This window comes from Anoplopoma fimbria, chromosome 6 (assembly GCF_027596085.1).
Source record: "Anoplopoma fimbria isolate UVic2021 breed Golden Eagle Sablefish chromosome 6, Afim_UVic_2022, whole genome shotgun sequence".
Classification (NCBI taxonomy): Eukaryota; Metazoa; Chordata; class Actinopteri; order Perciformes; family Anoplopomatidae; genus Anoplopoma; species Anoplopoma fimbria.
In genome coordinates this window covers 25,226,823-25,254,333 of record NC_072454.1, presented here as the reverse complement: position 1 = coordinate 25,254,333, position 27,511 = coordinate 25,226,823, and the positions used below count along the sequence as shown (strand labels likewise).

The window sequence follows — 27,511 nt, the reverse complement described above, 5'->3', positions numbered from 1 at the left end:
CACATTGTGATATCAGGGAAATCAACACTTTAATGGGGGTAAGCTATGGACCTAAGTATTATACCCATAGTCTACATCCAGTGAGTCAGACTAGAGCAAATCAGTCACATGCTTTGGATTTGGCAAAACCGTCGCAAGGCCTTTAAATAGAAATGGCAACCAAGAAAGTCATGGAAGTTTAAGGTTAAGGATAAGGTTTTTAAGTTATGTTACAACCCCAAAATCACAGTTTGGATGTACAAATGGATTAATACATGTCAATTGTTAAATATAGTACCTTTAAAGTAATTTACCTGAAAGCCAGCTCGAAAACCGATCCTCCACTGTCATTGCACACTGCAAGAGTTGGGTCATCTGTGAACTAAAAGACAGAAAAACTGTGAAATAATAGGATTAGGGATCCAACTCATGTAGTGTTTGTGACAAGCGAATTTGCTTTATTGTTTTGGTTGTGTATGGTGAAAGAGTGTTGTAGCCATGCTTCCCTAAAGAGAAGTGATGTGTGGCTGAAGAGTGTGTGTGTGTGTGTGTGTGTGTGTGTGTGTGTGTGTGTGTGTGTGTGTGTGTGTGTGTGTGTGTGTGTGTGTGTGTGTGTGTGTGTGTGTGTGTGTGTGTGTGTGTGTGTGTGTGTGTGTGTGTGTGTGTACCTTCACATGCAGTATAGCTGTCCCTGGAGGGTGGGCATCAGTGATTGTTCTCAGGAGCTTCCCACTGGCTAGATCCCACATTGTGATCTAATCATTCAGACAGATAGACGGACAGACAGATGGAGCAGGAAAGATTGTTCAGGACTTAGAAGAACAAGAGGGTTAAGGTGAAGACAATTGTCTATACTGTCACTTACATTGACTGAAATAAATATTAGTGTTAAGTTTGTATCTTTGATCCATATACAGTGCTGAAATGATGAGTCGTTTAATTGACAGAAAATGTATTTAATTGGGATTTATCATTTTTAATATACTATTCTTGTCATTTTCACATTTTGTTCATGACATTTGGCTTAAGCTACATTAACACAATTATGTCAATGCTTCAAATACATGGAGAAAAGGCTGTTTAATCGGGGCAAAACTCAACATACATAAAAGGCTTCATGGGATTTTGGAGAAGTGTGTGCCTCTACAAACTAAAACAGAAAAGACTGATCAGGGCCAAAGTGGATACCAATATTGTAACGCCTCAGCTATCTTCACTAACACAACCTCAGCTGCAACAATCCCTCCAACACATCATAGTAAGGAGATGCTTTAGGAGCCCAAACTCGACAAAACTGGCACATGACATTGAAAGATCGTTAGAGGTAAAAATATAACTATTTTTAGAATTTTAAAACGTTATTCTTTCAATAGTCAGTTATATAACTTGTTTGTGATTACAGCTGTGGATTGTTTTCATAATCAAGCAATCTACTCATTGCTTTTTTAATGCTTTTCTCTTCTTTTGATTCTTTCCGCTTTTGTCTTTCCCACATTCAACGTCCATGGAAAAACTTATATAATGTAATACAATTTCATGGAGTTCCACAGAGATTACTTTTGTTCCTTGAATATTGTTTATATTATATTGTGATCGCCGATCTTCTGATTGGGAAACGACCAGTTCTTTTTAACAGCCATAGCCACCCATCAAACTATCAGGTACAATTTGTTGTTTTTTACTGAGCCAAAGTCGGGTATTCATTGCTGTGGGTTTGTTTTGGGGGTTTTCGGCACGGATGATGGCAAATTTTCTGTTAACAGTCAGACTTTACATTAAAGATCTAATTTCAATGTTCTGTTTACAGTACATGTAACAGTAAACTTTGACCTACTTTTGAAAAGGGAATCTAAAGAACTACACAAAACTGACCTGCTTGTATAGTACAGTAAGCTGACAGTGTCAACAAAGAACTCCAGCAAAACCTTTTTCAGGGTTGACTGTCATGATAAAAAAAAACGTTGAAACTTTTTGACAGTAGGGGAAGCACTGTAACAAAACAACTTTTTATTTGTAAATGTAAATCAGCTGCTGTTGTCACACATTTTACAAGCAAAGCACACAACAGTGACAGCTTCTGTATTCAACACATTCTAGTGATAGGAGCGCTGGGCAGCGACTATACAGCACCCAGTAAACGGTTTGGTGCTCAGTGGTGCTGGCATCTATCCAGCTAACAATCCACACTCTGTGGGGGGACCTAAGCAGGAGGTCCCTCCAGTTCCCATGTCATGTTCATATGGACTGAGCAACTGCTGCCCCCAACTGTGCCATTGGCCAACTCACTGACAGAATAACTAGGTTTCCAAGCATGAACAAAATGTTTTGGGTGAGTTATTACCTTTTTGCAAACATGCAATAGAATTGTGACGCTCCATGAAACAATTGTGACAACTGCACTTACAGCTTACAAGAGTGCTTGAAAAAAATTATCCAAAGCAACTGAGAAAAACTGTTTAAGAAAAAAGAAGAACTATTTGTTCCAACTCTCCCGGCTAAGATGTGGCCTTTTAAGTGAATAGATAGTTTATGTTGCAGAAATAACGAATGCATTCAGTTTTGTTTGCATGTGAAATAATTTGCCTTGAAAAAGTATGTGCAAACTAGCTGCACACATTAATTTGATGAGCAATACCAAGCCAAACATTTCTTCTTCCCTGTAAGAGCTAGCCCATTGTTGTACTAGTTCAAACAAGAACCCGAAATTCAAGAACCTTAGAAACAAGAACCTGACTCACCCTCATCAGGACCACCTGCCACAGAACAAACAACATGTACTGTACTCAAACCATCAGTACAAACCCTGTCCCATTAACAGTGTCCTGTGTCCTCCCTTTGGAACATTTTGGAACTCTAATGAAGGCCCAGTCAACAAGATTGTATGTGATTGTACGTATGTGTGTCTGAGTACATACCTGTCCTTTGGCGAACCCGCAGAGAAGTCGCGAGCAATCGTGGTTGATGCTGAGGGCCGAAACAGCTCCAAACTCTGCCCCAGTTGCCTTGGTACCCAGACAGAGCCGCAGAGCCTGATTGGTATCTGGAGAGGAAGATGAATAGCATGTTTAACTGCCGAAGCATGGGACAAACTTAGAAAAGGTGTAGATGGGAAAAGTAATGTAAATAAAAGACAAATCCAAGGTTTTCACACATAGATACAAAAGCACAACACACTGGCACCAGATGAAGAGCTGGAAATGCAAGAAAAAAAACTGCCAATTGGAAATATACATATCAAACAACAAAGCATGCATCAAAGTAGCTCAGCCAAACCAAAATGGATATGAGCAGTGATTCAGTCAGGTTGAATACAGAATGAACAATATTAAGAATGTAAGGGCCATCTGACAGGGTGTCCATACCTTTTCCTGCCCAGGCATCATGTCAGCAATATAAAGAGACATGGGTCAGCCCTGCTGAGACCGCAGCTTCGATCAAACCCCAGCAAAACCCAAACATTATCACAGCACATTGATTTTTGATCTGTGGAGAACAACAGTTCTTTGCAATATTTGACCTGCCATGAATATTTTCTTGCTCTCTTTTAGTCTTTAGTCTAACTTCTGCTTTCACCTAAACCAGCAGTTATTTGTTGGTCATACCGGACTTCTTCACACTCCTGCTACTGCAACTCAAAAACATTCATCATGTTGAGCGACAGAACTATTCATAACCATGGACAGTAGTGACGCACGAGTCAACCTGCAGGTCAGGTGGGTTCGAGTACTTACTAGAAAATATCACAGTTCGCGTCAGCGGTTCAAAAATGACAAACCAGCATTACGAGTAAGTTATTAATAACTTACTCTCAAGTCTCACTCTCAAACATTGCTTGTCTCTGTCCTTGTCTCAGACCTCCTTCCCGACAATTGTCAAAATTCAATGCATTAAGTTGGCAGGTTAGGTTTGGGTGGTTTATTTCCGCATATTTTTGCGGGTTGGTGAGGACTGGCTCTGGGTGCGGATATCAGAAATCCATTAGCTGCGCTTTCTTAATAGACATGTCGGATGAATTGGCGTGTTAAGATAGAGAGATAGACACAGACAGACGGACAGATAGTGAGATATAGAAGTACTTTATTAATCCCAAATAGTGTGCGGAAAGCTATACAATATTTATCGACCATAGCATTAAATAAATGAGGATTTTCATGTACATGCTGTAATCCTGTGAAGTGGAAAGAGCGCAAGCAGTGCAAATTAAATGCAACATATACTGTAAAATGAAAGTGCAGTTATTGCTCAGATAATTTGAATAAGATGTGAGTCCAGGGTGAGTGTTTAGTCCGTTTTTGGGGGAAGCATGAGGCTTCCGACCCCGCCCCCCCGTCCTGACCCAGAAGAGACTGGTTGTAAAGGGAGATGGCAGCTGTACTTGTCCTTGTTGAATGGTAGCTGGATCAGTCTTGTACTGAGAGTGCTCCGCTGTTTGACAGCAGGTTGTGAAGAGGATGGGAGGTGTTTCCCGTGATGGAACAACAGTTTTTGCAGCATACTCTTCCCCACCACCTCCAATGGCCCCCAGAACAGAGATGGCCCAGAACAGAGATGGCCTTTGTTTTGGTCGTTGGCTGCGATGCCACTACCCATCGAAAGATTGTGCTTATATCTACTGACTGGTACAAAATGTGCAACATCTTGTTGCACACAATAAATGACCTGAGTTTCTTCAGGAAGAAGTCTGCTCTGTTCTTTCCAGTAAACAGCCTCAGTGTTACATTTCCAGTCTGTTGTCAAGGTGAACTTGTGCTCTGCCTCCTCTACCAGAACGATGGAATCAGCAGCAGTCCTTGACACCTGGAAGCTGCTTGACATTGTCAATGTTGTAATATTATTGTGTTGTTTATTCTGTGCACACAACATCTACCTCATGTCTGTCTGTCCTGGGAGAGGGATCCCTCACAGTCGTTCACTGACATCTGATCAAGGACCAGAACACAGCACTACTGTCATGGATCAGGGACACTTAACCATGATGGGTCAGCTGATATAACATGAAGAAAATGCTCTAATTTAAGTTAAGAATGGTTTGACTATAAAAGATATTACTTTAACATTAAAATATGGCTTTGGATTATTTCCACACCTGCAGCGTGTTTTTCTGATGACAGATATTTGACATCAATACCTGTGCCCTGAAAAACAAAACATGAACATGCATACTGAAACTGCTGCATGTTCACAGATCACAGGCTGCTGGAGCTCTGATGCATTCTCTATTTCAATCCACTGACTACTGATACTGCAAATACTACTCATATAACTGATATGACTGCTGATAGAAACTCTTCAAACAAGACAACATATTTTACTGATAGAACTGCTGCAAACTCCTCCCATTATCATGGTTAAAATTATTTATATGTTAGTGGTTGTCTTGGTTCTTACTTTCCAAAGGGTGTCATGGTATCTACTGTTCACTTAACAGTTGTCTCATTTCATAGTCAGTCAATTCATAAGCGTATTGCTCTAGCTCATACTCTACTACTTTGGATTGTTACCCAGGGAGCATGGCAGGCCAGTCACTCCTTACCTTCCTGGGAACGCCCTGTACAAACAATGAATACCCATTTTAAAAAGGTTTAAACAAAAGAAGGTCCAAATAAAAGCTCACGTTGATAAAACACGACAATCCTTTCATGGTCATAAGGCGTTGGCGAGGTCCGGGAACAGAGCGCGGGGGGGGGGGGGAGACTGATAATGGATGAGAGATAAGGAGGGAGTCAACTGGTGCCTAGAGGTCCTGATTACCTGAGTCAATAAAACCCGGTGCATTAGCAGCTCAAGTGCAATGTGACTTGACCGCCACATCCTGCCTGAAACCTTGACCACTGCTCGCCAAGCTCCAAAAACTGGTACCGGCTTCTTTCTTTTTTTAACCCATAAAAAAGTAAGTACTCCTGTGACTTTTAGATATTAGACGATAATGTTGCTAATATGGGGGTACGTTTTATTAGGTATATTTTTGGGCTATACAAAAAGAAATTGATGAGAATATTGTCTATTATCTATTTGAGTCATCCATTATTAAATGTGTTTATTTAAGTGGATCTCCATTAGCTTCTGCCATACCAGTAGCTTATCTTACTGAGGTCCCCAAAATTAAAAAGTGTCAATGTAAAACATATTTACAATCATGAAATCAAGAGTCAAATGGAAAAAAAACCATAACAAAACAATTAAAGAAAATGAAGCAAAGAGTGTGCCAAACAAGTACACATTGATAGCGCACCACATTTTTTACAAAAGCCATGTACAGAACTGTTTTGGCTAAAACTAATTGTTGTCAATGCGCAAACCTGTTTGACCAGTGTGGTCTCAAAGACCTGAAAAAGATTCTGATATACCCTCAAATGGACATTTTCAAACGGATGGGAATGTAATCTAACATAAACTGAGAGCCCACTACTACTACAGTATAAACAGTGAAGAACAAGTCTAGTAAACTTATTTTGAGCAAGTTGAAGTTTATCGAGATACATTTTTTTGGCAGCAGATTTAATCTGATTAATTTGATCCAGATTGAAGCCTTGGTTAAACAGATCTTGAACTTGTCTCCTCTTTAATCTTCACTGAAAATACAGTATATCAGAGTTTTCCATACATTGATCCATTTGTGGCAGCATGACAAAATATCAGCATTGACCACTATTTATAGATTTTTGGTTTCTTTTTTTTACTATTTCAAATAGGAAAAATCTTATATCATTGTAGAGCTGCGCCCAAATTCTTTTATATTTGCAATGCAGCACCTGATATACAATACTATTTAATCATTAATTTAGGAAGCTTGGGTGTGCCTCCTTTGGTGCGCACAAGTTCACACATCCACCTTCTCTACTTAAGAGCATATAGTCTGACTCACTGGATGTGGACTGTGGTACGAGCCTGCCATCAGCTGTCTACTTCAGCTGACATTGTCCTGCTTATCTGCTGTCTGTGGGGTTTTTTGGACACTGTCGCTGCATCCTTTGCTTAGCGCCGCCCAAGACCATTGCGGTTAGTTTAAAGAATTTTTAAAAAGCCAGAGCATTTTTGCCAGTATAACAAAATGATGATATGTGTAGCCAGAGCCTTCTTTAGCACCGACACATCAAGTGGTCTGACTATACGAGAGTAAAGCGCATGTAAACTCACACGGTGGCCCTGAGAGCTCAACACACTTCAAACACACAAACTAAGAAAACCCCTTTACAATACATAGCTGAAAACGCAGAAACACAACCACATACAGAAGAAGATGCCACCATAGTATGCCTTGTCAAAATGTCTGCTGGGAGAAATAACAAAATTTCCAACTTACTCACTTTTGGAAATTAGGAGTTTTACCAGTTTACATTGGGCTAAACATTATAAGCCGCATGCCAATAAATGACTGATGGCTGTACCTGTGCAACATGATACATGGACCTTATTATAAATGTAAGCCAGTGGTAGTAATAACACAAACTTAAGCTTTAGATGCAAGTTAGCACATACAGGTGGATTAATAACACCTTCAACCTATTGAAAACAGAAGAGAAAGTGGCAGTTGGAGAAGTGGTGAGAAGACACCATGTGTTCTAATGGAATTGGTGCTTTGGAAATAATAAACCAAAAGTTTTTAAACGTAAAGAAGTTTAGTTAGCAGCCTTATCTGAGCACACTGTAACTTATGCGTTTGACTTTAGACTTTCAGCAGATCACACCAAAGCTCTAAACAAAGACAAACTGTTGCTCTGCCTAAGAGACGTTGAATAAACTGAAATGATGCGATCTTGTCTCTAGGTCACAGCCAGCCTCTTCATCACAATGCCTCATCGCATCTGCTCCGTTGAGATTACCAACAACTCTGGCTGCTACACTCTCTCTAACCCAAGGTAATGCTTTGCTTTTGTACATGTTTATTTCATAAGGTATTGAGAGTACACATAAACCTGACGTTAGCATTTATTCTGGTTGCATTTCATAAGCGCGCACGCACGCACACACTAAGACTATAATACACAGCAGTGTCAAGAGATGCTGGGCTAGTCTGTTTTGTGTGAGACAAAATCATGTATAGCATAGATTTTTAGCCAGTCTTCTTTTTTCTTTAATGATCTGTTCATCAGCTTTTATTTTTTGAACTGCATTGTTATCTCAGAGTAAAGTTGTGTCAATTTTATCTATGAAATTCAAAACGTTTGCCTTAAGAAGGCTTTACAATCGATACCACATATGACTCCCTCTATCCCTCCTCCGGGACATAGAGGCATGTAATCAGTCTTGTGTGAACAGAATAGACAGAGAAATGAAAATGCCAGGTAGATAGATGGCGTGGATTACTGTACATCTTTATTTTTATTCTATTTTATTTTTATTGTATAATGTTGTATTTATTATCTGTTTCTGTAGTTGAGCTGCTGCAACACCCGGATTTCCCCGATGGGGATCAGTAAAGGAATATAATAATAATAATAATAATAATAATAATAATAATAACTTGCAGGTGCCATCACCTCAAGCTACATAGTTGCCATTAGTAAAATTGACCTAATACCTGGTACTTTAATTGGGTCGAGGTTCCAAGCAAGCAGAGCCGATACTAAAAGGTGGAGTTACAACACTGCAGAGCAGACCACTGATTGGTCAGAGTGAATAATCACTAGTGGCACCATGGACACAAACACGCTACTTTTAAGTATCCAAACTACCATCAACAGTGGAACAGGAATGCTCAGCTCAGACAAAAAACAAAACCACAAAATCAATGGAATGATTTGGAGAAGTAAATTTCTGTGGGATATGTTGTGTCCCTCTGTGTTCAGGGTGTTCGCTGAGAGTGGCTGCTGTGAGGTCCCTCTGCCACCCATGGTGGGTCCCTGCTCAAATGCCAGTGCATTGTTCAACAAGACCACTGGCAGTGCCACCGGTACCGTCGGCGTCTTCACCTACGATCTTTTCAACGGCGACATGAACGACTACAGCCACTCCATGGCGGTCATGTTCTCCGTGCCCTACGACCGAAACCTCTACTCCAACTGGTTTGCTGTTGGGATCTTTGACAGAGGAAACAACTGCGACTACAATCTTTATGATGTCATGTACAATGGAAGTGAAAATAATTTTGTAAGAGCAAAGGCTGATGGCTCCTGCATTTCTTATGAGGGCGATTATGTTATTGTCAGTGCCTCCATGTCAGACTCAGGTGAAGCAGTCCTAAGGGTGGATGTCAGTGATACCGGCATGTATTAAGGCAAAAGAAGCAAGATCCTACTGTTGCTTTGTGCGCCATATCAGATGATCACAGTAATTGTAATATTTCAATATAAGTAAAGATCAATCAACTGACAAAGTTGGTCACCAGCTGCAGAGGTGGTCATTTATCAATATACTTAAAATATGATTATACATGTTTGTAGTCTAAAAATGGGGTATTTCTGGTAGGATTTAAGAAAATTAAGTAGTTGATGCCTAATTGCAAATAAAAATGGAGACTTTTTGTGTCCATCAGATCACGTCATTGTGTTCTCTCTGGCACAATGTAAATTAAGCCAATAAAATGAACTTGTTTTGTACCCTTAAAGACATGGATCATTCTTTTAAAGAGAACATACCATCTGCTGTGGGCTTTTTTATAGAAGAGGCTCTTTGTTTTGGGGATGTTTTGCATTTATACATATGACTTTGTAAAGTTAAACATTATTTTGTCGGTCAATAACTGTTATTGTAATGATGATGATCATTTGTATTTCAAACACTCTCCCCATGTTGTTGAAGGAAACCTAATTTTTCTCAGATGCCTCAACGGTATTATTACTATTTAAAACACTTTGGACTTGCACAAACGAGTAGCACGAGGACAAAAGCGTGACATTGGATGTGTTTTAAATAGTAAGGTTTTAGCGAAGATGCATGTGTTTGGGAAGAAGTGAGCATACGAATTTACAAATAAGATTTAGACAACTCAAGCAGTATAATCCAGAATATGTCAACAGAAGTTTAGATATAGTTTTCCTTATGTCAAAAACGACCCCCATCTACATTTTTTTCAGTTTTTTTAATTCTCCCCGTTCATCGTGCTAGCATCTGAGATAGTTTTCTTCAAGCATTCAAGGTAACACAGTGTGAGTAATTGATATACAAATGATGCACCAAAAACAAACCTTTTACTTATTGAAAATAAAACAAGTAACGTTTTACTGGGAATCACCCGCTAGAAATGAGACATGAGCGCCGCATAAATGTTCTGTCATCCAGTCCACTGACTCAGTGTTTGGTAAATGTCACATGTAAACAGCTGTTCACTAACCTGCCTTCATCAGGCTGGGGGACAGCAGACATTTTACCATACCAAAATACTTTCCATTCTGCTCCACAGGAAGAAATCAACAGTGTTTGCGGGCCCATGTTTCGATTCAGTGATTCTATTTACCCACCCACAGTAGCTATTGAGGGGAAGCTGCCTGTAGTGATCAATCAGTGTAGATACAATCAAAACACATTAACAGTGGGATATTTGTTTAATATTAACAGCTGTCTATGCAGATAATGCGTTGCTTCGAGCAGCATGCGTCTCACCGTCAGTTTGGATTGATACATTTAATATAATGGAAGCTTATTTGTTCTGTGAAATCAGCAAGGACGCCAAAAATGCTCCTCAAAACATTTCCAGCGGTAGCAGTGTTAAAGTGAACGAGTAAAAATGAAAGAGATCAGAGAGAGAGACAACGTGTCCTTACAGTAAGCGTTTTGTTTTATCATGTAAGCGATCCACGTATCTATCAGCTGTGCGCTCCAGATCAGACTGGAGACATAACCACTTAAAAGGTGGCTGAGTAGTAACGTTACATGCCATCTTCTCTTTGTACTTTTTAAACAGAAAACACGTTTAACATTGTGATATTTACTGGAAATGACAAGCAATATATATGTATGACGTGCAACATATGCACAGTACCAGTCAAAAGTTTGGACACACCTTCTTATTCAATGGTTTTTTTTATTTTTTTTCTACGTTTTTTTCTACGTTTCTACGCTCAACAAACCAGAATATGTTTTATATTTTAGATTCTTCAAAGTAGTTGAATGAGAAGGTGTGTCCAAACTTTTGACTGCTACTGTATGTTGAGAAAGAAAGTTGATTTTGAGTACAGAACTCAGATGAAATTACCCAGATCTTCAAGTGATCTTCAATATCCATGGGACCCATAGAGCAAGCACACAAGCGTTTCTTTAAGCCCAGCCTCCAAGCCCTCTGTCAAGCCATGTTCTCATTTACATGAACAGAGGAAGGAAAATAACTCTGGATTCAGCTATTGGTGCATTTTAAAACTTTTAGGACTTAAAGATTTAAATAAGGGCTATTCATGTCTTTGTATTGATAGGTTAAATCACCTCAAAACAGACGTCTCTTTCACCATAAAAGTATTTTAAGCCCTGTGGCATTTCGTGACGGAACATGAAATTGTAACTCCACCGTTTGGCCACTATGTAAAATTTGCTTGGCATTCTTCCGGTGGTATTTCCCACCTGGAATAGAACGCTCTGCCATTCCTCCTCTACACTTCCAGCCGCAGCATGTGGTACTCAGTGCTGACCATCAGACCCCCCCACACACACACATAGATCTGTATTTATTTCGACAAACTGTTACGAAGAATATTGCCAATTCACATTGTTTTGTCGAGATTCACATAGGCTTGCGTTATGACAAAAATTACCTGTCGACGCCAACTCCCATAACCACAGTAACAGCGTCCGCACTGCGAGACAGGAGAGGGAGAGATGCTGTGCTGATGCCAGAGGTGACTCTGAGCAGCGAGGCATTAAAAGGGTCTGAAACGTTCAGGGCAAAATCTTTGGGGCTGTAGCCTCAGACGCCCATACCATTCTGCCAAGAGGGCGGTTTTTCAGACAGAATTTCTCCACACCTCCCTTGCGTTTTGTCTTTTATATTATGGCACTCATTTTTCTTATGCTCTGATTATTGCACTGAGCTAAGGGGGGTAGGGGTTTAAAGATGTGATGGGGCCAGCCTAGTGTCAATTAAGAATCTAATGGGCCGATCAAGTCTTCCTGACAATCATGTCATCCCCAAAGACTGGTCAGCCCACCAGGGAAGTGCCTGCTAATCAGATGGCCAGTCCAGCCCTGATTTCACTGGAAAGCGGTTGTTCAGTGAAAGGCACACAACTAAGTGTGAGGCTTTGAGACAACGGTCTTGTGAAGATCTACAAGAAGGAAAGGGAGCAACTCTCCAAATCCAGGTTTTTATACCTTCATTCAGCCTCAAACTGTGATCACGGACATTAATAATTACTAATAAGTACTAAATACGGGTGTAAATAAAAAATAAGAGCAGTCGTTTCAGTGTTTTATCATTTAAACCACTTTTAAACCACTTAGAACATTTCGTTTCAGACTTTAACATCCCCTAGAGGTAGTATCTAAGAAGACCCTGATGAGGACGGTAAGGCACACCACTGCTTTGTGTACGCATGCTTGCTTTAACAAGAAATAACCAGTAACTAAACTTACTTAATTCTATCTACACTGTTTCTGTAATGTTTGCATTGTAAAAATGTGAAAATTTCATTTACATCGCTGTGTGTGTAAAAGGAGCAAGTTTGAACTCACCAAAGACCAGAGCCAGACCATGAGATGTTCCTACTGCAATCACACCCGACACTGTCTGAAGTCAGGAAAAGTTCAAAAAAGACCAAACACTGTAAAACAATATACATTTCCTGCCTCCATCAATGCTCACACAATCAAGGACTTTTCAGTAGCGGTATTCTAATTAATTAACTATGAAACCCTCTCGTAAAAGTGCACACTCTCGCATTCTCTGTCTGCCTCTCCCCTACATATCTACAGTACAGAGTTCTGTCTAAATGAAAACAGGTCAACTTTGCTTTATGTTGTATTGCTGTGTAAAATCTTTTCAAACTAGCCAACAGTTATGTTTTAGTTGAATGAAATGATTACAGCGTTGTGAATAAATAGTAAACCTTGAATGTGCTGCAGACCGGTAGCCTAATGATATATAGAGCAGACCTTATTGGCAATAAAAGTCATAAAAAGAGTGATAGGGTATGTAACCAAATGTTCCTTTAAAAATAGTACCACCACCTCCTCTCTTTGTTCAGTTGAGATCAGTGTTTATGGAAAAAAAAATACTTACTATAGCAGTTGGCAGTCCAGCATCCACTTTGTCCTGAGAAAAATATACAAGTGTTTTTATAATGCTTGAATAAATACATGCATTGCACTGCAACAAATGTACTATTCTGACGCTAGTACTAAAATACAGATTCAGTTACAATAAATCAGACAAATAGGATCATCTTTCCAAAGAAAAACATGACCCTGTCACTGACAAATCACTGCTGTCTGACAGCTGGTGTTTTGATCAAGTGACTGATACAGTACAGAGACCCAGAGATTACCATTAGCTTCAGTGAGTCAGTCAGGACTTTAAGAACCTATTGTTTTAATGTTATGCAGCTGTCTGACAAAACAAGTAGAAAGATCATCAAAGACCAACATGAATGATGAATGCACTCATGATTTTGGGATGTTTTATCATTTAATTTTGTTCACATCAAAAGCACTGTACTGAAGCTGTACTCTAATCAACTAGAAATAACGCCTCTGCCAAATACATCATGTTGTCGTTTACATCCATGTCTGTCCACAATGTCATCACTTCATGTTATCCTATTAGACACTTCTGTCAAATATGAATCCACACTTTGTGTCCAAAATTGTGTTTTGTGAGATCACAGTGACCACCAATTTCTATTCCGTTCATCTTAAAGTCCAATTGGACATTTGTGGCAAATTCCCTCCAGAGACGTCACAAGAATGGACCGGGTGGACAGACAAAAAAATATTTCTGGTGCCAGCATGGAGGCATAAGGAATCGGTGTTGAAGGAATTATAGAATGAGTCCTTTCTGTGTGTGTGCGTGTGTGTGTGTGTGTGTGTGTGTGTGTGTGTTGTTCGTCTTACAGCAGCAGAGACGATCTGTGCAGAGATGCCCTTCAACAGGCTGTGTCGAAGAACAGACCCATGAACGGTTGCATTAAGATCCACTGTCCTCCTCTTCCTTCACACGTGTACATGTCCACAAACGAAAACCCAGGTACACAAAACACACACCCACACAGACACATTCCATGTAATTACCTTGTACATACAAGAAGCAATGCACCAAAAGTAAGTTATAGTGAGGGTTTGTGGTCATTTCTTCACAGAACTATTTTATATATATTATATTCCCATTTATGGGGCGGCTGTGGCTCATTGTGTACAGCACTCGTTCTGCAAACGAAAGATGGCCTGTTCGATCCCCGGCCTCTACAGTCCACATGCCTGGGTGTCCTCGAGCAAGACACGGAACCCCTAGTTGCTTTCCGGGCGCTTCTTAGCAGCCCACTGCTCCTCTGAGATGGGTTAAATGTCATGTATATATGTATGTATGTACATGACCACTAAAGCTGATTATTATTATTGCAATAAAGCTGATTATTATATAATTAACTATCATCTGGGTAGCAGTGATATGGGATATCTTCAAAGTGACTAGTTATCTGCCAAAAGGGAAGCAAAAAGGGAAGCAGTGTGTGTGCGTGTGTGTGTGTGTGTGTGCTCATGCCGTTTTAGGTGTGCTGGGTCTCCACTGTCAGAGCTGGCCAGAGAGGAGGTGTCACAGGAGTGAGCATCCATGTTGTCTGTGTTAAGAACACAGGTATCCTCCAACACAAATGGTTCCTCCTCATCCTCCAGCTGCAGACAGCACAAAGGACAATAGTAAAACAACACTTTGCTCAGCTACGCAAAGGACAACAGGACAAATATACCTCATACCTATAAGTTACCATTATACTGTTGCCAGAGTGTGATTCAGTATAGTGTAATAGTCATAGAGTACTTACCTCATTAAGGATGCTCTCCAGTGTGGGAGGTGTGTCTACTTGGGGAATGTCAAACTCCTTATCATCAATCTGAGAACAGAAGTATTACAACACACAGAAAGCATTATTTGTTTCTTTGTGCTTTCTTTATCAAAAACATTCCCAGAGGAGGATCCAACCCAGACCGCCTACAGAGCTCCAGGTAAGCCAAGCCTAAACCCACATCTTGGCAGAGCCCCTTGAATAGCTGTGTTTCCACTGAGCAGCTAACTAGCCTTTATTACTTGTAAATGACTTCCCCTATATTATTCAGCAAAATTAAGACATGCATGCGAGGATATGCTGTATGTAGAATTGAAGATTCGTTTTGTAGGCTGTGCATGCTGGTATGTGATGCAAAAGATACAATATGGTTGACAAGCACATATTGATGAACGCAATCTATTACAGACATAGCAAGTATGTTCATTTATGAAACATGATGTCATCCAGAGCAACAAGGTCAACCTGACCGAGAATATATGACAAACGATGTGAACAAGCTTATGTACAAATATATTAAAATAAGATTTATTTTATTTTATTCACATTCAAAATTAACCCAGTTACTTGCATCTCGTGACTGACTAACATTTTCACTGTCCAATTGTATATTATATTTAACAAAGTAATAACTTTTCTACCTTCAAATAGGTCATTTCTTTATTTTTTAAGGTGCTATAAAAAAATAATTCTCAATAATTCCCGACAATACGTGATGTATATGTGTTCAGGAAATCTCTGACTTCACTCAAACTAAAAATATAACATTTTTCTGTACCAGTTAAGAGATATTTCAAAGTAAAAGTCCTATATTTCTGCAATTAAAAAGCTAATTTATGAATATTTAAAGGTACTACAATCTCTTAATTGGTAGAGTAAAAAGGTTTGATTTTCACTACAAGTGTAGTCAGAGGTGTCCTGAACATTGGCTGGAATTATTTAGAACACTATTTTTGTAGTACCTTAAATATTCATAAATTAGCTATTGAAATATAGGACTTTCACTTTATATAAAATATCTTAATTGGTACAGTAACAATGTTTCATTGTCAGTATGGGTCTGCTGAGTTGAGTTCAGCTGCTCTATTAAACCTGCCTTATCTTCAAACTAGTGAAAAACAACTGGAAGAAATGTCTTTATTAATTCACTGTGCCAACATGTCTGGTTTGAATTCATGTTTTGCGACGCAATGACGTCAGCGTGAGAAACCATAAGGTCACATGATCAGGTGATAAATGCTTTAGGACGATTATTAGACCGACGTCAGGCTGTTTTAGAGTCACAACAGTCATCCTCAGGATAGGAACGACAGTGGATCCAGCTGAAGCCGGTGTCTGTAGCTTCATGTGGACATGTTACGACCTAGTGTTGGGTTCGTTATTAGCAGAACCTTATGTTTCCCTTTGAACACAGAGGAAAACAACAGACTGCGGAGGACTACAGGAGTCCATGACATGAAGGAAGCCGCTCACCGCATCCATGTCCATCAGGTTGAGCTGCGAGGAGGCAGAGAGAAGGCTGCGAGCATCCGGAGACTCCGACATCTCTGTTTACATGCACAGGTCCTCTGCGGCGGCTCTTCTTCTTCTTCTTCTTCTTCTTCTTCTTCTTCTTCTTTTTCTTCTTCTTCGAGGTTTATTGGCGGTTGGCAAACAACGAATTGGTGCATTAGCGCCACCAACTGGTATGGAGTGTTTTGGGTTTTTTTGAACAATTTCACATCTACAATTTTACAAATGTCAATAATTATATTCCTTTATTGATCCCCATGGGGAAATTCATTCAACTACACAGACACAGACAATAAATACACATATTATACTATACAACTACACAGACAATAAATACACATACTATACAACTACACAGACAATAAATACACATACTATACAACTACACAGCAGCAGCAATAAATACACATACTATACAACTACACAGACAATAAATACACATACAGACAATAAATACATAAATACACATACTATACAACTACACAGACAATAAATACACATACAACTACACAGACATACAACAATAAATACACATACTATACAACTACACAGACAATAAATACATACTATACAACTACATACACAGACAATAAATACACATACTATACAACTACACAGACAATAAATACACATACTATACAACTACACAGACAATAAATACACATACTATACAACTACACAGACAATAAATACACATACTATACAACTACACAGACAATAACTACACATACTATACAATACTATACAACAGACAATAAATACACATACTATACAACTACACAGACAATAAATACACATACTATACAACTACACAGACAATAAATACACATACTATACAACTACACAGACAATAAATACACATACTATACAACTACACAGACAATAAATACACATACTATACAACTATACAGACAATAAATACACATACTATACAACTACACAGACAATAAATACACATACTATACAACTATACAACAAAACAAAATAAAGATAGAACAGGAATAAAAATGTACATGTATATCCACATGGGGGGGGGCTGGTCAGCATGTTGACAGAAAAATAAGAGACAGCAAAATACATATATTCAAACTTACATGGCAGGGGGAGGGAGGAAAGACAGAAACAAAATAATACAAAATTAAAATAGAAAAACATAAATAAATAATATTAAAAAAGAGGACACTAAGGCACAAATCCTGATTGTATAATTACAAACATATATCGAAGGCAATGCATGACGTCCTTGTTTTTATAGTTTTTTTGTTGTTACAGCATTTAATGGTTTGTAAATATAATTCAAACTCTTTGTAAAAAACACATAAAATAGGCCTTTGGCTTGTAAATTTACATTTATGTATATAAAACTTGGCAAGAATAATTAATAAATTTATGTTACGCCCTTTCCTCATTTTTTTGTCATAGTTAAAGAATCCAAATATAACATTTTCATAGTATAGTATAAAATCTTTGTACAAAACATATCTGATAAATCTTTTTATGGGAAAACACAGAGTCTATAGCCGACTCTGTGCCTAATCTAGTCCCACTTCCATTATTTAAGCACACAACATTTTGTATCTCCATTAGCTCTTCTGTCACCATTCCATTGTCATCATTACCACTACCCCATAATGCGCTATGAGCATTAAAATCTCAGCAACATATCACTTTCCCTTCTAAATGTACAGTTAATTCATCCAGTACTTCCATTGAAAGTCCCTTACATGGGTTATAAAAGTTTGCAATTCTGATGGTTTCTACTTTTTTCCAAACTTAAATTATTACATATTCCAGCTCTGTTCCTTTTATCCAAAACTCTATACTGTATTCCTTGTTTAACAAATATTATACACCCTCCTCCATTATCCCCCACTCTATCTCTGCGAATACTATCATATCCTTTAATAACAAAGTCTAATGTTGGTTTAAGATATAGGGCCTCATACATCCGGTTTTTACTCTTTCCAGAAGTACGAACTTCTGAAACTCAATAAGATAGATAGAACAGATAAGCGTTCAACCCTTTATCCATTAACTGTTCTTAATAATCTCTTCATTCTGGGTCTGTGTACATTTTGATCATTTGTTTTATCGTTTAATTGAAAAAACAGAAATGCCATGGTACACTCTGGGTACACTGTGTTGGCCTTTATAGGGGTTTAAATGATCAGATCCCCTTACAGGTAGCAGGTGCTTGGGATTCTAAACAGGCAGTATAACACGTGTCTTTTGATTAAAAAGCATATGAAATAAACAGCATTAAATACATCTGTATCAATAACCTAGGTAACTATCTATTATACTGACATCTACTGGTAGAAAGGGTAAACTCTTTTACTCTGACTCCTTATGCAGAAACAGCACACAAATAAATATCAGTGCCAACAGCAACAACACTGCGCACACAGAAATGACTTTGATACAAATGTAACAAACTATATCGTATTAACAATCCACTGACTAACCGAAAAAATACTTGATTATTGCTGTGTACATGGATACATGCATATTAAATCAACTACTGTTGCTAACATACTCCCATCGGCTCCGGTTTATTTATGTTTTTTATTTTATTTTTTTCTTCAATGTTTTTCCTGGTATGTTCTTGCATCATAGACTGAAAAAAAAAAGTATAATCAAAATCAGCTCGTTTGGTTCTCTTGTTTTTTTTGGGGATTCAGTTTTGGGCTATGCATTAACAACCAAAAATCAAAACACCTGGTATTTTTTTAAATTTTTTTTAGATTAACGATAAAACAAACTATCAATTCTACTACTTCTTCTTCTTCTTCTTCTTCTTCTTCTTCGGATAGCAACCAGCGTTGTTACCGCCTCCCACTCTGACCAGAGCTATCTATCCCCTTATCCGAACAAACAAACTAACAAAGCAAACCGGGAAAACAATTTCTCTTCAGCAACCCAGTTTCAGACATTTGAATAGACTCCCTAACCTGATGTCAAATGTTTTTGGACTCCATTTCTGAAATCCCTAATTTTCTCATTCTCTACATGCTCCACTGATCCCTCTACTTACATTACAACAATTTAGCACACTTTTATCCAAAGCGACTTACAGTCAGTAGTATGTTACATATCATTCACCCATTCACACACTGATGACAGGCTACCATCAAGGTGCCACCATCAGACTCTAACTAACATTCATCATCCAGTCCACACCGATGGCCTTCAGGAGCAACTTGGGGTTAAGTGTCTTGCCCAAGGACACATCGACTGCCGAGGCCGGGTATCGAACCACCGACCCTCTGATTGGAGAATTACCTTGCTCTCCACTACGCCACAGCCGCCCCACTACTACTTGACAGTGTTCATGTTAGCCTGAGGGATGTTTACTCAATAAGTGCATTGTGTCATTAAGTTTCTCCTCTCAGCCTTGTTAGGATGTTCTTCTCTTAAGTTTTTGCCCACTTCTCACTGTTCTGCATGAAGGTAACTTCCTGTGTTTCCTGTATCCCAGCTGCACTGCCACTCTTTGATGATGTTGCTTTTGATTCTTCCATTTGCTTCATGATATCAAAATATTTATATTTTTCAAATATGCACGGCGTTCCAAATATCTCATTGACAATATCCTACCTATTGTAAGATGCAAAGGATTGCAATGACATTAATGCAGATCACACATCTGTACAAATAATAACCTTTTAATTTGTAAATCTATCCACCGTAATGCTGTTGAAATTGCCATCATCTCAAAGTGTATACAGATAAATGATTTGATGTTCTTATTTTAACAGAAGTTGAAGACTTGTATTCCCTGTATTAGGATTCTTGGAACAGCATATACTGGGAAATAAGTTTGACATTTGCTGTCCATCTATTTTCAAAAAAGACTGCAAAATCTTTACATGCACTATTTCCAGAATATAAAAATGGATTGACACTGAGGGAAACTGTAGTAACCCTGGCAGGAGCTACACTGTTACACCTTCTGGTTGAATTTTCATAATAAAGTTTCTGAACTACAGAATTCACAAACTGTCTCAAAACATACCATTATTCCTGCAAAATTATGAAAGGATATAAGTAAGTGTAACATGTAGGCTGTGATGATACTCAGACTCATGGTAGTCCCTTAACTGCAGAAACACTGTAAAATGGTCAAATATATGTTGATTATAGAGGGCACATGAAAGTGCTTAAAGTCATTTTGAAACATTAATAAAAAAAATTAAAAAAAGCACTAACAAGCATTGCTGTTCATTACCACCATAACAACTTGAATTTTTTGTAGAAATCTTATGATGGGCCCTAAAATTTTGCCAGCTGCAATAATTTAGCTCTTTGTCTATCTGTATCTGTATGTGTGGTGGGTAATGACATTGCCAATGGTGACAGGGAGAAGTGGGTCGGGGAGATGGTTTTGGAAGACCAAGACCACGACTCAGAAGTTTAAATCAGAATCAGAATCAGAAACAGAAGCTGTTTATTGCCAAGTACGTTACATATACAAGGAATTTGGCTAGGTGATTAATTGGTGCGTACAGTAAATAACAAATCAGTGCAATAATAAAGACATAATCTAAAAATATGAAAATATACAATAAAATATGGTAAACAAGTAAACAAATAAGAGGGTGTTAAAACAGGTATATTATATTATTACAGTGTCAAGACGTGCATGGGTGTAAACTGTAAGAGATTGTCCTGGGGATGTAATTGTCTGGGTCAGTTGTTGATCAACCCAACTGCAGATGGGAAGAAGCTGTTTTTATGGCGTGAGGTGTTGGTCCTGATGGACAGCAGCCTCCTTCCAGAGGGAAGGGGCTCACAGAGTCTGTGTCCAGGGTGAGAGGTGTCGGCTACAATCTTCCTTGCCCGCCTCAGGGTCCTGGAGTCATAAAAGTCGTGGAGGGACGGCAGCCAATCCTTCTCTCTGCAGAACAAATGATACACTCCCAGCAAATCCCAGCAGACCACCAATAAAAATGTTGTCTAAAAGTCTCGGCTCTGTCTCACAGGCTTAACTGCGTTTTGAAGCGTTTATTTAGGCATCAAGTCTATTTTTCGACAATACACGGGAAAACGTGAGGTTGATACCCGAGAAAAAGGCACGGATTAAGAGGAGAAGGAGTTTGAAGGTATTTCCCCGTCTAGGCTTGACACATAAATTATTTTTATATGCAGATGATTTGTCACTTTACATTTATAATCCCGTGCCGGAAAGGAGGACAGATATGCAAATTCTCAGGATACAGGCTTAATCTTTATAAAAGTGAGTTGCTGCCAATCTCTGGGGAGGAGGAATCCTACTCATCCTTCCTCTTCAGATGGGCAGATGATAGGTTTTAATAGCTCAACACTTCAATCATATGTAACATTCACTTATTCTCAATTATGAGGATTTCCTGCTTTTATGGTTTATACTATTGTTAAATCAATATTATCGGATTTTGGACTGTTGGTTGAGTAAAACATCACATCAATTTGTGATTTAGAAATATTTTGAGTATTTTTATTTACTTTCAGATATCTTTAAATTGAACAATGAATCAAGGAAATAATGTGCTAAATAATTGATACAGAAGATATCATTAGTTGATGTCTTTGATTTGTGTTTTGTTGGCTTTGTTTTTTGGCAAAGCGGTCAGGAGAAAAGCAAGTCCCTACTGTGCTCCAGCCAAACCAGACTGACCCTGTTATACTTAACATTATCATTAAATTATTAAATTATTTCCAATCCATTCCATCGTTTCAGGGCTCTAAAACCAAGAGGTACTGTAATCTCTGAAACTAAAAAATGACTTCACGTCCTTCACATACCTCATATTGACACATTGACTGACTGCCACTTTTGGAACTTCACTTAAGTACAATTGTGAGCTACCTGTCCTTTACATAAGTGTTCCATTTAATTCAATTTCAATTCAATTGAATTCAATTTATTTTATATAGCCCAAAATCACAAATTACAAATTTGCCTCTGTCCCGGAACCCTCACATCGGCACAGGAAAAACTCCCCTAAAAACCCCTTTAACAGGAGAAAAAAGGAAGAAACCTCTGGGAGAACGACAGAGGAGGGATCCTTCTCCAGGATGGACAGAATGCAATAGATGTCATGTGTACAGAATGAGCAGCATAACAGAGTTACGAGCCCAATATGTCACTACTTCTTATAAGATAAGATAAGATAATCCTTTATTAGTCCCGCAGCGGGGAAATTATTGCACTACATTTCTGAAAGAAATACTAAACTATTACTCCTTACATTTATCTGACAACTGAAGCTGTGGTGGAATGTATAGTACTTGTGAAAGTGACAATTCTATTCTTTTCCTTTTTATTTTTAAAGAATATTTTGCTGTTAATACTTTATAATAATCATTTTAATAATAATTATAAATGTCAGACTGTTTTATGGTATTTTACTAGAATGATTATGGGTATTATTACTTTTACATAAGGAATACTTGTTCCACCACTGCAGACACCCTCTTTCATATACACGCAGTTCCATGACACAGTATCAGAGTATTCTCAAAATATTAAGTACAAATTATAACAAATTTATTCTCAAAACATTATGTTTTGAAAATCATTTTAAAAAAAAGGGAAGTTGGAATTTGGCTTTGGAATAAAACGGAGAATGAGGTAATAAAAGTAGAAACACGATGGGTGAACGAACGATCGCCAGTAGATCGGGGACTGATTGGTTGAGACTTAAGTGAACAACACACACCTGTGCAGTACACTTAGGGCCTGCAGTTCAAAGCAGGCTAGTACCATGCAGATCATTGGGCATTATTATTTTTATTATTATTGAGTTCCTTGAATATTTATTTATTGCTATTTATTATCCATTAACATCTGTGGTTTTGTGCGAAGAGCAGCACTTCCTCACTTCTTATTCAGAAAGGCCATTTTGGTATTTGTGATGCAGAAATGAATCCTGACAACATTGTTCTTTGATGTGTTTTGTATCATTTCTGTAATAGTGGCACTTTATAATAGGGAGGTTTATGGAGGTTTATTCTACACCAGGCTTTGGATACAAACAGAACTGGTTTCTCTCTCTTCATGGGAATTTCTTATAAAAATAAGAATACAATAATGGCAGCAATGAAATTGGTGAGTAAACTGTTATCCCAACTGATGTGGATGATTGTCAGAATCAGGATCTCTCTTTTAACTCTTATATAAAACAGATCTCAAGGACAGCCTTTTTTTCATTTACGTAACATTTCAAAAATCAGGCAAATCCTGTCTCAAAGCGATGAGGAAAAACTAGTTCATGCATTTGTTTCCTCTAGACTAGATTACTGTAACTCCTTATTATCAGGCTGCTCTAATAGGTCTCTTAGATCTTTACAGTTGATCCAGAATGCTGCAGCACGTGTTCTAACAAAAACTAAGAAAAGAGATCATATTACTCCAGTATTAGCTTCTCTGCACTGGCTCCCTGTTAAATCAAGAATATAATTTAAAATTCTTCTACTCACCTACAAAGCTCTAACTGGTCAGGCACCGTCTTATCTTAAGGAACTTATAGTTCCATATTACCCAACTAGAAAGCTGCGCTCCATCAATGCAGGGTTACTTGTGGTTCCTAGAGTGTATAAATATCAGGCTCCTCTTCTGTGGAACCAGGTTCCAGTGTCAGTCCGTGGGGCCGACACACTCACCCACTTTTAAGAGCAGGCTTAAGACCTTCCTTTTTGATAGCGCTTATAGTTAGGGCTGGTTCAGGTTTGGCTTGGTCCAGCCCCTAGATATGCTGCTATATGCCTAGACAGCTGGGGACTACCTAGGATACACTGAGCTCCTCTCTCCTCTTCTCTCCCTCCTTCTTTATGTATTAATCTCCTATTTATGCACATTACTGATTTTGCTTCTTCCTGGAGTTCTTGTGCTTTCTCGCCTCGCAGGTTCCCAGGAATCGGGTTATATTTGGACTGTCATCGTGCCACCTGCTGAGGCCCTGCTGACACCCACTACTACTACCACTATCATTATTAGTCACATTACTATTATTATTGTCTGTACTATTACGCTATTGACTTGCTTCTACCCTGGAGTCTTTGTGCTTTCTCGCTTCGCAGGCTTCTATAAATCGTGGCTGTACCTGGACCGTGGACGTGCATCCTGCTACGGCCCTGCTGACACCGACTGCTACCACATTATTATTATTACTAGTCACATTACTATTACTATTACCTGTACCATTAAGCATTTTAGCTTTACTTCCACCCTGAAGCCCTTTTGCTTTCTCGTTCTGCAGGTTTCCATGAATCGTTGTGGTACCTGGACCGTAGTCGTGCCTCCTGCTGTGAGCCGACTGACACCCACTGCTACTTCCATTATTATTATTAATCACATTACTATCTCTATTTTCATGGCTATAATTCTACTGTAATAATTGCTGCTGTTATTATAAGTAGTCTTATTATATGAATCATTTATGTCATATACATTGAATGTGTTGTATCTCTGTTATGCTGCTCATTCTGGTCACATGACATCTATTGCATTCTGTCCATCCTGAGAAGGATCCCTCCTCTGTCGTTCTCCCAGAGGTTTCTTCCTTTTTTCTCCCTGTTAAAGGGGTTTTTAGGGGAGTTTTTCCTGTGCTGTGAGGGAAGGACAGAGGATGTGAGGGAAGGACAGAGGATGTGAGGGTGTAAGGACAGAGGATGTGAGGGTCTAAGGACAGAGGATGTGAGGGTCTAAGGACAGAGGATGTGAGGGAAGGACAGAGGATGTGGGTCTAAGGAGAGAGGATGTGAGGGTGGGACAGAGGATGTGAGGGTCTAAGGACAGAGGATGTGAGGGTAAGGACAGAGGATGTGAGGGTCTAAGGACAGAGGATGAGGGTGAGACAGAGGTGTAAGGACAGAGGATGTGAGGGTCTAAGGACAGAGGATGTGAGGGAAGGACAGAGGATGTGAGGGTCTAAGGAGAGAGGATGTGAGGGTGTAAGGACAGAGGATGTGAGGGTCTAAGGACAGAGGAGGTGAGGGTCTAAGGACAGAGGATGTGAGGGTGTAAGGACAGAGGATGTGAGGGTGTAAGGACAGAGGATGTGAGGGTGTAAGGACAGAGGAGGTGAGGGTGTAAGGACAGAGGATGTGAGGGTCTAAGGACAGAGGATGTGAGGGTGTAAGGACAGAGGATGTGAGGGGGTGTAAGGACAGAGGATGTGAGGGTGTAAGGACAGAGGATGTGAGGGTGTAAGGACAGAGGATGTGAGGGTGTAAGGACAGAGGATGTAACATGTGTACAGATTGTAAAACCCTCTGAGGCAAATTTGTAATTTGTGATTCTGGGCTCTACAAAATAAACTGAATTGAATTGAATAGAACTAGGAAAATAAGACTCCATGGTGAAAATCTGAAATTGCCTTAACAAACATGGATGATACTAAAAACATGTCTTTTAATTCTTGTTCTATAAACACGAGCATATAGAATACATATAACCTATATATAACAATATGTTCATATATAGTCACTTCAACCAAAGACAGTTTACTCTGCAATGTGTTTATTGATGTACATATATATATATATGCATCATAACGTTGTGGGGTCTGCTAGTTGAAACACAAGAAAAGGGAGAAAGGAGAGAGGACAGGAGAAGGGAAGGAGACAAGGACGCATCCAGACAGTGTTGGGTCGCGGCCCGCTGTGTTTCTTCCACTCCCGTTCACCTCCATTCACACAGTAAATAAAAAGCATGGAGGCTCCGACTCTCGGGATCTAAAGACAGCTCGCTTTCACCGGAACACGCAGGGAAGGAGCGGGTCACTGGATTCAGCTGGTTTTGGGTGGAGGAGAGGAGGAGGAGAGAGGAGGAGGAGAGGAGGCATGAAGCGGACGGCGGTGGTGTTCAGGCACAATGGCCTCGTCTCTCCGCTGGGGAACAACAACTCCGGGGCTTCGAGCATCGTCTCACCGGACGGCTGCTGTGGAGGTGGAGGAGGTGGTGGAGGAGGTGGAGGAGGAGCAGGAGCAGGGATGGACGGCCTGCTGGATTTCTCCAAAGGCCCCACCGTGAAAACCGAGCTGGTCTGTAAATGGATCGACCGAACTTGTTCTCGCCGGACGGCCACATCCGTCTGCCAGCAAACTTTCATCTCCATGCAGGAGCTGGTGGACCACGTCACCACCGAGCACGTCGCCGCCGGGGTCGAGTCCCTCAGCCATGTGTGCATGTGGGACGAGTGTCTGCGGGCAGGGAAGGCGTTCAAAGCCAAGTACAAACTCATTAACCACATTCGGGTGCACACCGGGGAGAAGCCGTTCTCATGCGCATTCCCCAACTGCGGCAAGATGTTCGCTCGATCCGAGAACCTGAAGATCCACACCCGCACCCACACCGGTAGGGCTCATGGTTTACATCCCAGACTGGGAGACTGGGAGTAGAGAGGCTCAGAGGTGTTGTTCCCAGTCTGCGAGGAGTCCCTCCATGTTTACCAGGCTCAGTTCAGTACCCAGTCACATCCGGCCTCCATTGCTCCCTTGTTTCCTAGAGGAGTCAGGGGCTGAAACTGCAGCTTAGGAGTCATGCAAGGTGACAGTCATAAGATAAGATAAGATAATCCTTTATAAGATAAAAACCTTGTTGTTTTTTTCAGTTTTTTTCAATATGTTGTTTGAACAAAGTTTGAACCTAATTATAGTCATTTGTAGTGAGGATTTCTTATGAACTATACAGTCACTGGTTGACACAGTACCCTGTCAAGCATCCTACATTAACTGGCAAAACTGAAAACTGAACTGAATTGTTATAAGATAAAAACCAACAGCTGAAATATGTTGCTACTGCTAAGTTTGAACCTAATTATAGTAATTTGTAGTGAGGATTTCTATGAACTATACAGATCTGCACTCATGTCACTGGTTGACACAGTACCTGTGTTACATCTCGCCTCCATTGCTCCCTTTGTTTCTAGAGGAATCAGGGGGTCAAAACTGCAGCTTAGAGTCATGCAAGGTGACAAAGTTATAAGATAAGATAAGATAAGATAAGATAAAAACCAACAGCTGAAATATGTTGCTACTGCTAAGTTTGAACCTACTATAGTCATTTGTAGTGAGGATTTTCTTATGGCTCACTGGTTGACACAGTACCCTGT

The 27,511-nt window shown here is 39.4% G+C and overlaps 3 protein-coding genes across 4 annotated transcripts in view; 2 read left to right on the top strand and 1 right to left on the bottom strand.

Annotated features, from left to right (window-relative positions):
- Window positions 1-16,522, bottom strand: part of vps8 (VPS8 subunit of CORVET complex) — a 51,137-nt gene extending 34,615 nt beyond the window's left edge. For both annotated transcript variants that reach the window (XM_054599821.1, XM_054599822.1), the window contains exons 1-9: window positions 16,377-16,522; window positions 14,883-14,951; window positions 14,603-14,733; window positions 13,957-14,053; window positions 13,127-13,159; window positions 12,580-12,634; window positions 2,895-3,019; window positions 648-734; window positions 294-361 (exon numbers count right to left, since the gene is read on the bottom strand). In XM_054599821.1, the coding sequence (XP_054455796.1) occupies window positions 294-361; window positions 648-734; window positions 2,895-3,019; window positions 12,580-12,634; window positions 13,127-13,159; window positions 13,957-14,053; window positions 14,603-14,733; window positions 14,883-14,951; window positions 16,377-16,448 (737 nt within the window). In that variant the 5' untranslated portion in view covers window positions 16,449-16,522. The remainder of the gene's footprint in view (window positions 1-293; window positions 362-647; window positions 735-2,894; window positions 3,020-12,579; window positions 12,635-13,126; window positions 13,160-13,956; window positions 14,054-14,602; window positions 14,734-14,882; window positions 14,952-16,376) is intronic.
- On the top strand, window positions 7,771-9,195 carry LOC129092053 (DELTA-sagatoxin-Srs1a-like). Its single transcript, XM_054599823.1, has 2 exons — window positions 7,771-7,838; window positions 8,769-9,195. Exons 1-2 carry the CDS (start codon window positions 7,771-7,773, stop codon window positions 9,193-9,195), a joined length of 495 nt encoding a protein of 164 aa, XP_054455798.1.
- A 9,390-nt stretch (window positions 16,523-25,912) lies between the features above and the next one.
- LOC129092672 (zinc finger protein ZIC 4-like) lies at window positions 25,913-26,857 on the top strand. The gene has a single exon (XM_054600687.1). The coding sequence runs from the start codon at window positions 26,241-26,243 to the stop codon at window positions 26,796-26,798; it is 558 nt and encodes a 185-aa protein (XP_054456662.1). The 5' UTR covers window positions 25,913-26,240; the 3' UTR covers window positions 26,799-26,857.
- Window positions 26,858-27,511: the final 654 nt, after the last annotated feature.

Excerpts from the sequence above, each read along its gene's own strand:
- LOC129092053 (XM_054599823.1), top strand. The coding sequence starts at position 7,771 with ATGCCTCATCGCATCTGCTCCGTTGAGATTACCAACAACTCTGGCTGC. Across the intron at positions 7,839-8,768 it reads TACACTCTCTCTAACCCAAG|GGTGTTCGCTGAGAGTGGCT; the intron begins GTAATGCTTTGC and ends CTCTGTGTTCAG.
- LOC129092672 (XM_054600687.1), top strand. The coding sequence starts at position 26,241 with ATGAAGCGGACGGCGGTGGTGTTCAGGCACAATGGCCTCGTCTCTCCG.